The sequence below is a fragment of the Capsicum annuum genome, chromosome 11 (genome assembly GCF_002878395.1).
Source record: "Capsicum annuum cultivar UCD-10X-F1 chromosome 11, UCD10Xv1.1, whole genome shotgun sequence".
NCBI classification, from domain to species: Eukaryota; Viridiplantae; Streptophyta; class Magnoliopsida; order Solanales; family Solanaceae; genus Capsicum; species Capsicum annuum.
The window spans coordinates 13,978,825-13,991,568 of NC_061121.1; the positions used below are offsets into that span (position 1 = coordinate 13,978,825).

General features: G+C 35.6%; 1 protein-coding gene across 3 annotated transcripts; it reads right to left on the bottom strand.

Moving 5' to 3' along the window:
- Nucleotides 1-933: 933 nt before the first annotated feature.
- LOC107847979 (probable inactive purple acid phosphatase 1) lies at nucleotides 934-8,426 on the bottom strand. Of its 3 annotated transcripts, none has more exons than XM_016692609.2 (13): nucleotides 8,312-8,426; nucleotides 6,400-6,583; nucleotides 6,126-6,217; nucleotides 5,912-5,978; nucleotides 5,706-5,828; nucleotides 4,685-4,777; nucleotides 4,395-4,524; nucleotides 4,053-4,134; nucleotides 3,657-3,789; nucleotides 3,151-3,356; nucleotides 2,929-3,054; nucleotides 2,365-2,674; nucleotides 934-1,588 (listed from the first exon to the last, which is right to left on the bottom strand). In XM_016692609.2, exons 2-13 carry the CDS (start codon nucleotides 6,565-6,567, stop codon nucleotides 1,283-1,285), a joined length of 1,836 nt encoding a protein of 611 aa, XP_016548095.1. In that variant the 5' UTR covers nucleotides 6,568-6,583; nucleotides 8,312-8,426; the 3' UTR covers nucleotides 934-1,282. The 3 variants fall into 3 exon arrangements, with proteins under 3 accessions (XP_016548095.1, XP_016548094.1, XP_047255478.1); XM_016692608.2 differs by lacking the exon at nucleotides 8,312-8,426 and adding an exon at nucleotides 7,975-8,282; XM_047399522.1 differs by lacking the exon at nucleotides 8,312-8,426 and adding an exon at nucleotides 7,416-7,755.
- Nucleotides 8,427-12,744: the final 4,318 nt, after the last annotated feature.

Genomic DNA, 12,744 nt, shown 5'->3' on the forward strand with positions numbered 1-12,744 from the left:
GAGGGCATTTTTGTTATTTTATACATTTTATCTCTGTATAAGTTATCCCAGTATTATTATACCACCCCAAGGTAGGGATAACTTATCATCGTACTAACAATTAATCCTCAGATAAGTTATCCCATACTTTTGTAATCAAACAAGGGACTAAAAGGGGTACTAAAAAGTTATCTCGGAATTGCCTTTTCTTATCCCTCACACCAAACGACCCCTAAGTATGCTAATTTAAATATTCACATGGATAACTTTTCAAGTAGCAACCAAACGACCCCTTAAATTAAATGGGAACTTGAGATTTATTTAAGTAATCCTCCTATTTGAGTGTATGCGTTCTGATTTGGAAAGTGTACGCAAACCTTATCACTATCTCGATAAGGTAGAGAGGTTGTTTTCGGAAGAGTCACGGCTCAAGTGTAGCAAAACGCAAATACAAAGAAAAGGAAAACAGTAAATAAAATATGATAACTAACAAGGGAACAATATAAAATTTACTAGAAAAATAATACTCAACCACAAAATAATGCGATAATCGAAATGCAATAGACAACAATAATGATAAATATCTACGACTAAATCGTAAGCTAACATATTATGATACACAACGACACTCCTACCCGACTAACCTTCTACTCTAATATGCGTCCTCCACATCCCTTATCTAAGGTGAAGTCCTCAATAACTTAAATATGCATCGTGACCGGTCTAATCATCTCACCACAAAGTAATTAAAGTTTGTGTTAATTTGAAAAGGGGATGCAAAGCTTATTTTTTATTTAGTTAACACATGCTTTTCTGTACTTCTTAGTTTTCCTCTTGTATTTGATAAAAAATAAAAATATGACGGCGAGGGTACACTGTACGCACACTTTACCACTACCTCGAAAAGGTAAATGTAGCAATTGTTTAAAATTTTAATGAGTAAAACCAACTCACTTGATAAAAGATTCTTTTGTTCATAAATAATAATGCTATGGCTTTCTTTACCAATTTCCTTTTCCAACAACACAAAAACCTTTATGAAAGATGAAAGTAATAGTACATTGTATCTCACAAATGTTACATAAACCTTCCCAATCATGAACCTTCTTAACACAATCAAGTAAATATTCACCCAAACTGTTTATGCTCCTGGTGCTTGTGGCTCTGAACTGGATTCCTTGGGTCCAGCTAATGCCGGATGCTTTGTGTACCATACTGTCCTATAGAGATATCGATGGTATCGTGGGATGCTAGATCAGTGCATAACAGAAATCAAACTTCAGGTCTTTCTTCATAAAATCAGTCAAGATGCCAATGTCATGCTTGGGCAGCTATCCACAGTGCATGCCAAGATGTCTCTGTAATCCCGGGATATATTGAAAGAGTCGTATACCTTGCCATCTCTGCTTTTCTTGTACTCAAATAACAGGTTTGAATGATCGAATGCTGTCATCTTCACAAATCCGTAATCATAATCTTTGAAAATACTCCACTTAGTCTGGAGGGATGTAAACTTTACTAGACCAGCTCCACCTCCCCCTGCCACGACATGTATTGTCCCGTTCAAGGTTCCCTTGTACGAGTTCTTCTCGTTCATCGTACAAATATTCTGCCATTCACGAAGACACATTGAATGCGTTAAAGAATGAAGTATAAACAGATGAGGACAAGAACACTAAATGTTGAATCACTCCCTACAACAACCACATACTCAATATAACTCCGCAGGTGTGGTCTGGAGATAGGAGGAGGTTCATAGACCTTACTCCCATCTCTGTGGAGTAGAGAGATTTTTTCGAATAGACCCTCGGCTCAAAAGGGGGAGGGTAGAACATTAAATGTTGAATCACTCTCTAGTTCGTAAAAACTAAAAGGAATTTCTATATGCAGCTTAACTACTAGCTAATTCTCCAAAAAAATTTTCACTAAGAAGCAAATAGGATTAGGTGAATTGTGAATGCAGCTTAGCTCTTTAGTACTCCCTCCATCCAAATATATGATTAATATTTGACTCATTCCATTTTTATAAAACTTTCACAACTTTGAATCATACAAACTCAATAAACGATCCAAATTTCACATATATGATGTTTTCACATCAAACTAACTTTTCACCTATTTTTTAAATATTTTCTTCCACGTCCCCAATATAATAGTATAGAAGTCCATTCATCCCTTTCCCCGTGCTAGTCAGTCACGGTCATACGAAAAGTCGAAAAGGGACACACTGAATATTTTTACTTTCTAGTGTGATTTACATGGGTGGAGGTGAACATCAATATTTTCAATGTCCTCAGAACCTAAGCATCATCAGTGGCACTCATTGAGCAATTAACTCAGATGAGAACAAAAACATTGCACGAACATTTCAAGTTTTCAGGATACCTGGTAAATGGGACATGTCCTTTCGTAATTATGAACATGGCCATATATGGCGATATCAACTTTATACTTCTGCCAAAGCTTTTGAAGGCTTTCCCTCCCCATTGGCTCTCCAAATGATCCATCATCGGCGTAAAAATCACCAGAAGAATAACCAAGCACCCTATGTGCAAGGAAGATTAGCCATGGCTGTTTCTGTCTATCTACTGATGCAAAGCAGTGTTCAAGGAACTTATATTGTTCAGTGCCCTCTCTCCAATCATGTTCAGTATCAGCAATACAAAATCTGAACATTCCATAATCAGTAGAGTACCTGAGAACATACGACAACATTAAACCTAACACTTGGAGGGGGTGAGGGGTGGGGGGTGGAAGAAGATCTATTCACTGCCTCCATATGTACAAAGATTGTTACAAGTTTGATTATCTCATAAATGTCACCACTAAAGATGCATAGTCATTATTTTCATGAAGCAAAAAATATGCATGTAGTAGATAAGCAAATTCAGAGGTCGGACTTGGGAGCGAACATTACGTAGGATCATCCAAAGGATAGGGTCACCATACCAAAACTTATCCCTATTTTCGGCAGGAAAATAGAACATTGTCTGAGCCAGGACACCACATTCTCCACCTGAATCCTTTTTACCATAAAATGACCCACTATCTGGCCAATCGCGTTCGTGGTTGCCACTGGAAGTTAAAATGAAAAAGATTACTAGTCACATGAAAAAAAGAAAACAGACAAGTGCATACTCAGAAATAAATTGTAAAAGACCTGAAAAGTACCTAGCAATCATGTATGGTACTCTTGAAGTAATTGGCTCAACTTGAGAAGTAAATTGATCCCACTGAGAAAGATATCCATTGGCGTAAACAATATCACCAATGTGAAAGACTATGTCAATGTTCTTTAAGTCCTCAATGATTTGCTTGGTAGTGTTAAGGGAACCAGGTTGGTATTGATTGTACACATTTGAGCCATCAGCCTCTTCCTGTAGTTTAAAAGGCAGTAACCGGTCTTTGTCAAGTGTAACTTCTGAAATTTGCTAGCGGTAGATCTTAGGCAATAGCACAATCCAGATATAACCTTCCACAGTTACTGCTAATGGAAAAGCAGAATGCAAAAATTTCAAATATGAACAAGATGATAACATAATCCACTTCTGAATCGAAGGACCGAAAACTAAAAGCGAGCAATTTCCTTGCTTAGACTGGAATCGAGTTTCAAGACAGTGAAGTAGAAATAACAACGCATAGATATATAAGCTTAGCTCAGTTAAGAGTGTCCAAACCTTTCCCATGTCACCAAAAATGACCACTCGCTGAAGAGAGTTTTGACCAGGATAGGGAGATGATTTAAATTTGTACACTTGACTCCAGATATATGTGCCATTAAACAGTTTATGCCCCAGCTTGTAGGTATATCTGCAAAATCAGAAAGTGCATTGAATTTTCATTTCAAATGTTGGCAGTTAGCCTGCATTAGCATGGAGCGCAACCATCTCATCCAAAAAACAGGGAACTAAGTTTCTCCTTAAGAGATGTATTTTGGTATTCAACTTTAGAGGAAAAGAAGAATTTCAAAGTTTTGCATCTGACATCTTCAGAATTGAATGTCCAATAAAACATGAAATCTTTTAAAAGATTTGACTATCGTCTTTCCGCTGCTAGGAAGAGAGTAAACCTACACTAAATTGGGCCACAACTCCTTCAGAAAACTCGTGTGAATGAATCCAGGATCACGCCATCCAACAGTTCTTGCTGGTGCACCTGCAGAATAGTGACACTCTTTTTAGAAGAAACTTTTATAAGTTAATGCAGAACAAAATGACATTCATCCAGTGTTTGTCAAAGTGAAGAAGACGTGTTCCACACAGAGTTGCTTATCTTACAATCATTGTATCCAATCAAGGCTCCAACATATGCATTATATGTTACGTTAACGAAAAATAGATGATAGGCATCAGACGTAACATTTACGGAAAACAGACTCTAGTTTTACATGACAATGTGAAAGGAAAAATACCCACCACACAAGCTACTACGATCAAAAGTCAAAGTCCCAGCCGGTGAACGAGTTTTTTGTCCACCTTGTGGAGCCCACTCCACAAATGGCTCTGCTTCATTGATATCATATCCACTTGTCCATGTAACAGTCATCTGCGCAACAATCAATTTTAAATTGTCATTTTTTTGATCTACCTAAGTGATCATTATTCAAACTACTAGTCATGCTGCAAAACACGCTGATTATTCTGCCAGAAACATATTTTCGATTATTTGCATATTAACCTACAGAGGAAGAAACAAACAAACTTACTTCATTCCACGTCTTTCCCTGTGCTAACCGTGGGTATAATGGTACATTTGGATTTGCAAAGGCAACAGTATTTGACACTGCAACCAGCTTTGGCTGTTAAACAGGAAAAGAAATGCATTAGAATAAGCTTGACATAGGTCCTGAATAAGCAACTCTAGCCTTTAATCTGAATCATAATTCACACAAGAAACAAATGTCTGAGAATTTGAGCCATCATCTATAAGAGCTTATTCGTGCACATTCATATTACAAGGGAACATCAGAGTGTAGAAAGTATCTTGATAGAGAGAGATTAAAAGGCAGACAAACCAGCAAAAATATAATCAACCAGAAAGAAAGAATTCAAGGGTTTTCAACAAATTTAAAACAAATCAAATATCTTCTTGAAAAAAGAGACTTTTCTCAGAAAGACTTTACGAAAGGATTTGAGCCACCGGATTTTAGAATCTAATCTCGGATGCTCCAGTGCGGAGGTGTGAGACACGAGCTATAGATGGTTTTAGCGGGGTAGAGGTAGACCGAAGAAATATTGGAGGGAGGTGATTAGGCATGATATGGAGCATTTACAACTTACGGAGGACATGACTCTTGATAGGAAGGTGTGGAGGACGCGGATTAGGGCAGAGGGTTAGGGGGTGGGAGTGCGTCGGTAACAATAAGGGAGCGTTCTTTTGTGCCTGTAGTTTCTTATTCGTGGTGCTGTATGATGTCTATGACTTCGGTTAGATAGTATTATTATCTTGTGATTGTAGTATTATCTTGTTGCTAGCGGTGTTAGTTTATTTTGCACTTATCTTTTGTATTTGTTATACTGTTATCGGTTCTAAGCTGGGGGTCTATCGGAAACAGCCTCTCTACTTCACCTAAGGTAGTGGTATGGTCTGCATACACTCTACCCTCCACAGACCCCACTATGTGGGAATACACTGGGTATGTTGTTGTTGTTGATCTCTGACTTTTGCTTCATGTAAAATATGCAAACTCTATAGAAATAAACTGGGCAAGGGTAAATGTAACTTACATTTCGTAATCCACCAGAAAACAAAGCGAAGGAAAAATCTGATCTCTGGTTGATCAATTGAAGCTTTAACGATCCTTTTCTTGTCCTTTTGTAGTTAGGACTGGACCGATTTGCAAATTGATACTGCAAAAAAAGCGTGACACGAGTCAATCTCCAGAGAAAAGAGCTTCTAAAAGTTGCACTATAAATCTATAAATGGAACGAACCTTTATAGGAGCTGTGCACAAAAGTGGTGGAGTCACCATGTTATTTTCAGGGTCACAAGTAGCTGCGCTGAAATATTATTTTGTAAACGTTTAGCACATTAGCTTAAAGTAATGAAAATTTATGTCTAAAAATTATCATTTCTCACATCTTAAAATTTTCAAATAGAGCTTAGTATTTTAGATATTGACAGTTTTATAACCAAGTGAAGTTCACCTGAAATTGCCAGGAGAAAACACTCCAACCCAATCATCATTTGAGGGGTTGCTTCTGCCGTACTCCAGAGTTATCCATTCTTGGTTTACACCCTAGAACATAGAGGCAACGCACAGGAATCAGGACATGAAAACCTTAGTTATTCTGAAAATTGGCTAGCACGTCCATTCAAGAAACTGAACGGAGGGATGATTACGAAAGTTAACACAACGAAGCTTAAGCATAGTTAGCTTAACTAAGTACCGGGATATAGTTCCAAGGTAATGAAGCTTACATTTGACCCAAGAACAGAAGGAGTAGCTTTGATATAAGCACGTGCATCCAAGGCCGCAATAGCCTTATGAACAGCAATCCTTGATAGAGGGTGATCTTCATGAGATGTTGCCCCTTGAAGAGCAAATAGAGCCCATAAAATTGGCAACAATATAACGAACGTTTTCATCGCATTCACCTTATGGCTGCATTATTCACCAGTGAACAGATGAGAAAATCAAGAAAATAGGATACTAGACACAAAGATGAAGACATTTCTTTGAAAAACTCGACATAATGAAAGACATCACCAACTCGCCAAGCCTATCAATGTCCTAAAAATAAGAGCTAAATAGCACTTCCTTTATTGGCAAAACTGATTAAAGGCAATTTCCAGAAAAATATATCTAATCATTGTCGTTATTTGAAGCTTAACTAGCCCATGCCAATACCATATTGGTGAAAATTAAATCTTTCTTGCACCCAACACCAAACAACACACATTACAACTCAATCAGAAGATTTAAACTTGAGAGAAATGAATCATAGAGAAATCGGCAAAATCACAACGTGGGTGTGAGAACAAATTGAAACAAAAACAAGCTTCCAGGGGAGGAGCTAGCATTTCGCCTATGGATTCAGCAGAAACCAATAATGCAGATTCATATAAAATATATATTCAGAACCCAGTAACTTTCTTTTTCTAGAATATAGAACCCAAACTTGTAATCCTAGCTCCACCTCTGCCAGCTTATGGCTTGTGAAAGATTAACAAACATGAACACATAGAATGAATAGAATGAACAACATTTTAAACACCTAGTAGCTATGTTGCTCGGACTCTTCAAAAATGTTAGCAGGTGTGTGTCGGATTCTCCAAAAGTAGTGTACTTTTGGAGAATCTAACACAAGTGCAGCATCAAAAGTGAAGAGTCCGGGTAACTTACCCCAGTAGAACTCAATCAAAATAACTTTTTTTCTTAAAAAAAAACAAACAATGTACATGTGATCAAAAAGGGGAAAAAATCAACAAAATACCAGCTTTCGCGCTAATTAACAGATATGAACTCCAAGAAATGAACAGCTACAAGAAAGGTCAACAACTAGTAGATCAATGGAAGTTCTAAAACTGATAAAAACCAATGTGGGTGTCATCAAAAATGGAAATTTAACCCAAAAACAAAACAAAGAAGCCTTTGATATTGAGCAAAAAACATATGCATCAACAGATATGAACTGCACGAAATGAATAACTCTAAGAAATGTCACCAGATATGAACACCCAACAGAACAACTAGTAGATCAACAGGAATTCTAAAGCTGACAAAACAAAAAGGGCAGCCCAATTCTAAAGCTAAGCTTTCCAAAAAAAAAAAAAAAAAAGGGCACAAAACCCAATGTGGGTTTGATCAAGAATGGAAATTTAACCCACGAAAAGCTAACCTTTCCAAAAAAAAAAAAAGGGGGCGCACAAAACCCAATGTGGGTGTAATCAAGAATGGAAATTTAACCCAAAAACAAACAAACCCGTCTGTACTAAACAAGAAAACATACATATATAAATCAACAGATATCGACTTCAAGAAAATGTACTGACCTGAAATAGAAATGTATATCAAAAAGAAAACCTTCAAGTGAAGTTATAAATAAGAAAATCCACAAGTGGCATGTAAGGAGGAAGGTGCTAAGAATGGACAATGAGTTAGAAGCAAAGCAAATGAGTTTCAGTTCAAATAAAGCAACAAGATACGGGATATTGTTAAATATATAGTGGGGAAAAGGGGGGTCACACAAATTCTTGGAATCTTCTTAATATTCGATCAATCGACCGGATTTTCAGGACAAAAACTTCTGACTTCTGACTTCTTATTGTGAATGAAAAGATACGTGTACATGGAAGAGCCTACATATAAATGGAAATTTGATGAGCCCACCTCTACTAAATAGGTCACCTCGGATTTATGGATCACAAATGCTTGAAAGGTTTTAGCGCACATATAAACACCTAAGAGTACTCAACTAATTTTTTTGATTGTCAGCGCACTTTATCAACTTTTATAAAGTTGTGTTTACTTACCACAAAATGACACGCAAGTCTATCGTTGGATAGTTATGTCCACCAAAGAGCAGATATGAATAAAATCAACGAAAAAACTTATATGTAATAATATATCACTGCACCCCTTACGCTGATGACCAAATTTTACTTAGAGATTCCAATTACATTTTATTTTAATTGAATACGTGGTGAGATATTTTTTTAATCTATTTTCAAACATTTCATTCCATAAATAAGCTAACTACATAATCATCTTATCATGTCTTTTAATTATAACACGTAAATCTATGTTAAAATAAGTATAAAATTGACATATTTTAAGTGGTTAACGCTTGAGAACACATATAAATTTTTGTGCAAATTTTGAATCTGAAGTATTTTAATATGAACATTGTGATGTATTTCCCCTAAAGTGGAAGATAAACAAGATTTTCTTTTGTGGTTTCCTCTTCCATTAGAGCCTTTGGATTCAAACATTAAGCAATAGGATCTTTTTGAAGTTCAATATTTAAATTTGAGATCTTTAATTATGAATTGAGGGATTACAATTCACTCCAACTCATGATGTTATAATAAAATGAACTCTATGCGTAGACTTATAGTACGTGTATATATATATATATATATGTATTTGACAATTAAACTCACTTTATTAATTACGAAGTGACAAAATTATAAAGCTAAGGGGTGACACAACACCATCAACCCCTTCTCAAAAGTTATTCTACTCCCGTTAGCTACAAAAAATCACAAAATTCTATATCAACTAAACTCAAAAGCTACTGATGCATCATGCATGTAAACATTTTAGAATTTTGTCGAACTCTAATGCATAACATCACTTTGAGAGCTCGAACTAACTCCTCCATTGTAGATTTGTAGTGCTTTCTTTCTGAGATACCCCTTTTATTCCTCTCTATCCAGATAGTATGCACAGTTGTTGTCAAGCTAGCCTTCAAGATAATCCCTCTTGAGTATGAATCTCTTGTTCTCAACTTCACCTATTGCCACATTCTTTTCCAGTCAGTTAGACAATCTTTCCAGACTTGCCACCAAGGCATCACTCCATGATTTGCCGGTCATTCTACATAGAAAGAATAGGTGATTTCTAGATGTGACTGACAGAATACATAATCAGTGTCTACACTTAAGCCCCATTTCAACAGCTTGTCCTTAGTCCTTGTCTTGCCATGCATGCTCAGCCACAACACAAATACATGTTTAGGTTCTGCGGCATATATTGTGACAAATTAGCTTGATCCAAAGAATGTTGTCCATTGCACCTCTGTCTTCTTATTATAAGCTTTAGCTATCATAAACTTCTCTTTGTTTACAATCAGTTGTATATCTCCTAGCTAGCCTTGGCCCTTGGCCACGTCTTCCTCATTGTACAAATCTTCCTAATCATCCAGCAAAATGATTATTTCAAAGATATTTTGCCTCTTTATGTAGTAATGATGAACCGAAGCAATCCACAATCTGTCTTTTTGCAGACCAAACATCTTACATATTGCTGCTTGATTGATTATATATTTTGAGGTTGATTAGTTTAGTCAACCTGCTCGATCTTCTAGGTTGACATATACGCTCTCACCCTTCTCGTATTCCAATTTGCTTTCAAACCTGAGGCTGCCCAGAACATGTCAAACCTCTTTTTTAAGCTTATGAATGATTTTATATCACCTCTAGCAAATAATAACAACTCATTTACAAAACACAGATGTGTACGTGCATCTAGGATGGATAGCAAAATCTATTGAGATAATTCATAGCAAATCCAATTTGACATTTTCTGTGGAAAGCCTAGTTCATGCAATACTTGCTCAATACTCCCTCCTTTTAAAAAAAAAAAAAAAAAAAGAAATGCCTTGCTGTCCTTTTTAGTCCGTTTAAGAAAGAGAATGACTTATTTTCGTTTTTTGATCATACTTTAATTTCAACTTTTCACATGGCATGTTTAGGATCATAAGATTAAAGGGCATTTTAGTATATTTGACACAACTTTAATTCAAGGCCACAAGATTCAAAGTGTTCTTTATTTTTTAAAAAATTTATACTAAATCAAACCAGGTCATTCTTTTGGAAGCGGAGGGAGTACTTAAAAAAAAAAAGTATTACTCTTGGATTATTCTTCTATTCGAACCTCGAGAGCATCAAAACTATCAAGTTATGAAGTTCTTGATAAGTTGTTATTGTGTTTTTTCAATTAAGAAACATATATTGTTGAGTTTTTTCCTTATTAATTTGAAAGCATTAAATCTATCAAGTTACATTATCATAACATAATATTCTGAATAAATTACTTATTCGTCTCAATCAAAAGTCATGTTTCTTTTTTAGGCGTGAATATTCTTAAATAAACCAATAAAACTATCAAATTATATCTTCATCTTCTTCGTTGTCCCCCTCTTTCTCCTTCTGCGTAAAACATCGTCGATTTTTATAATTAATCTAAGTTAAAAATGAGCTTAGTGAATAATTTTGCTTTGACGTACGTGTGAATACATAGTAATAGAATCATAAAATGCTTGGATATAATTAGGACACATAAAAGAGAGGAGAGAAGTATGATTATCTGAATTTGTCAAGTTTTATTTATGATACATCTGAACTTTGACTAATTCTAAGTAGCCCTGAACTTGTTCTTTAGTATGTCGTGTGCCCCTTTTACGCTGATGTGGCAAATTGTTTGAGTTCAACCTCCATCACGCGCGTGATAGAGGTATTTTTATGCTAAATTAGCATTTTTAATGATAAAAAAAACAAAAAAAATATACTTTCCTTTAATTTTTTCAAAACCTTCAATTATCCCTCTCCCTATTTATATCCCTCTTCCTCCATTACTTCTAATTTAAAAAAAAAAAAATCATCCGTTTATTAATTTTGTAAAACTCCAATTTATTAATTAGTTTATGAAATAAAAATTTCATCCATTTATTAATTTTGTAAAAATTTCATTTATTAATCTAAAAAAAAAAAAATCATCTGTTTATTAATTCAATCTAAAACTCCAGTTTCCATTCCTATGAAACTCTTTGTTCGCAACAAATTTTCGTTAACGCTGAAAATTAACTGCAAGCAAAAAATTGTCACACCCCTTTTTACAATCAAAAAGATTTCAAGTTTAAGTTTCGAAAGGGTTTTATTATTAAAGTGACAAAAGATTGAAAATTATTTCCAAAAAAGGACCTTTTATATTCAAAACTCAGAGTTACCACTTGGCATAAATCGGGTGTGCCAAGTCGCCCTTGGATATCCCTTTTCAAAACGAGTTTGACACTTTAAAACTGATCCGCGAACAGAGATTCCGGCTAAGGAATTCTGTTGACCGAGGGGAAGGTGTTAGGCACCCCTCGATCCCGTGGTTTGACCACGGTCTCTTGGTGGCGCGTATCGACTAGTTTTGGCACTAAGAAGATATAAACCACATAAACACACAACAACCAACCAAACAAATACAAACTAAAAAAAATTCCGAAAATATAATGTTCAGTCCAAATTATACAATCCGAAATTAAAAAAATGCGGAAATGTAAATCCTATCTAACCTATACTAATCCTAACTACGCTCCCATGCTACCCGATACCTCAGGCCTTCATCACGGACGTCCTTCAAATACAAAATACTTCGGTGCATTCCCCGACGAATAAATACAAGTGATCACGGGGCATTCCCCGACTAAATGGATACATTTGAATTAAACACGACACACTAGAAAACATTCAACACACATTCTATATTCAAACCATCAACCAAAAATTTAATCCTAGATTTTGCTTACCAAATCTACATTGGCCTACCCCGCTTGACCTATCATGATACTATCAAGGAGTCAACAACAATAATAATGAATCAAAACTACTAATTTGTATTCATCTGTTATCATATCATGATCCCAATCCCGAATTCGTTTTTAACCGAAGGTCAATAAATTCTTTAGTTCAAATCACTACTCAAAGTCCAAAACCAACACCAAACATATCCACTCAACGAGGATTCAAACATTAAGAACATGAATCATTCATACCTCACAATACAATTAATACTACTAAAGATTTAAAACCACATCACCAAAGATCACATCATAGCCACATTAAAAATAATAAAGAGAGAGAGAGTTTAGGAATGGACCTTCGAATAATCGATTACGTTGATAACAATATTCAAGAAAACCAAATCCAAAAGCCCGAATGGAGAATCTCGACGACGAACCAAACCAACTTGATATCGGAAGTAGCCCGCTGAACAGATTTGAAATTGGAGCTAATTCCGGCGAAATTTTTTTGCCGAAAGCTAGAGAAAACCCG

Coding starts and splice junctions, on each gene's coding strand:
- LOC107847979 (XM_016692609.2), bottom strand. CDS start 6,567: ATGAAAACGTTCGTTATATTGTTGCCAATTTTATGGGCTCTATTTGCT. Junction 5,829..5,911: donor TGTGCACAGCTCCTATAAAG/GTTCGTTCCATT, acceptor CTTTTTTTGCAG/TATCAATTTGCAAATCGGTC. Junction 4,778..5,705: donor TTTCTGGTGGATTACGAAAT/GTAAGTTACATT, acceptor CCTGTTTAACAG/CCAAAGCTGGTTGCAGTGTC.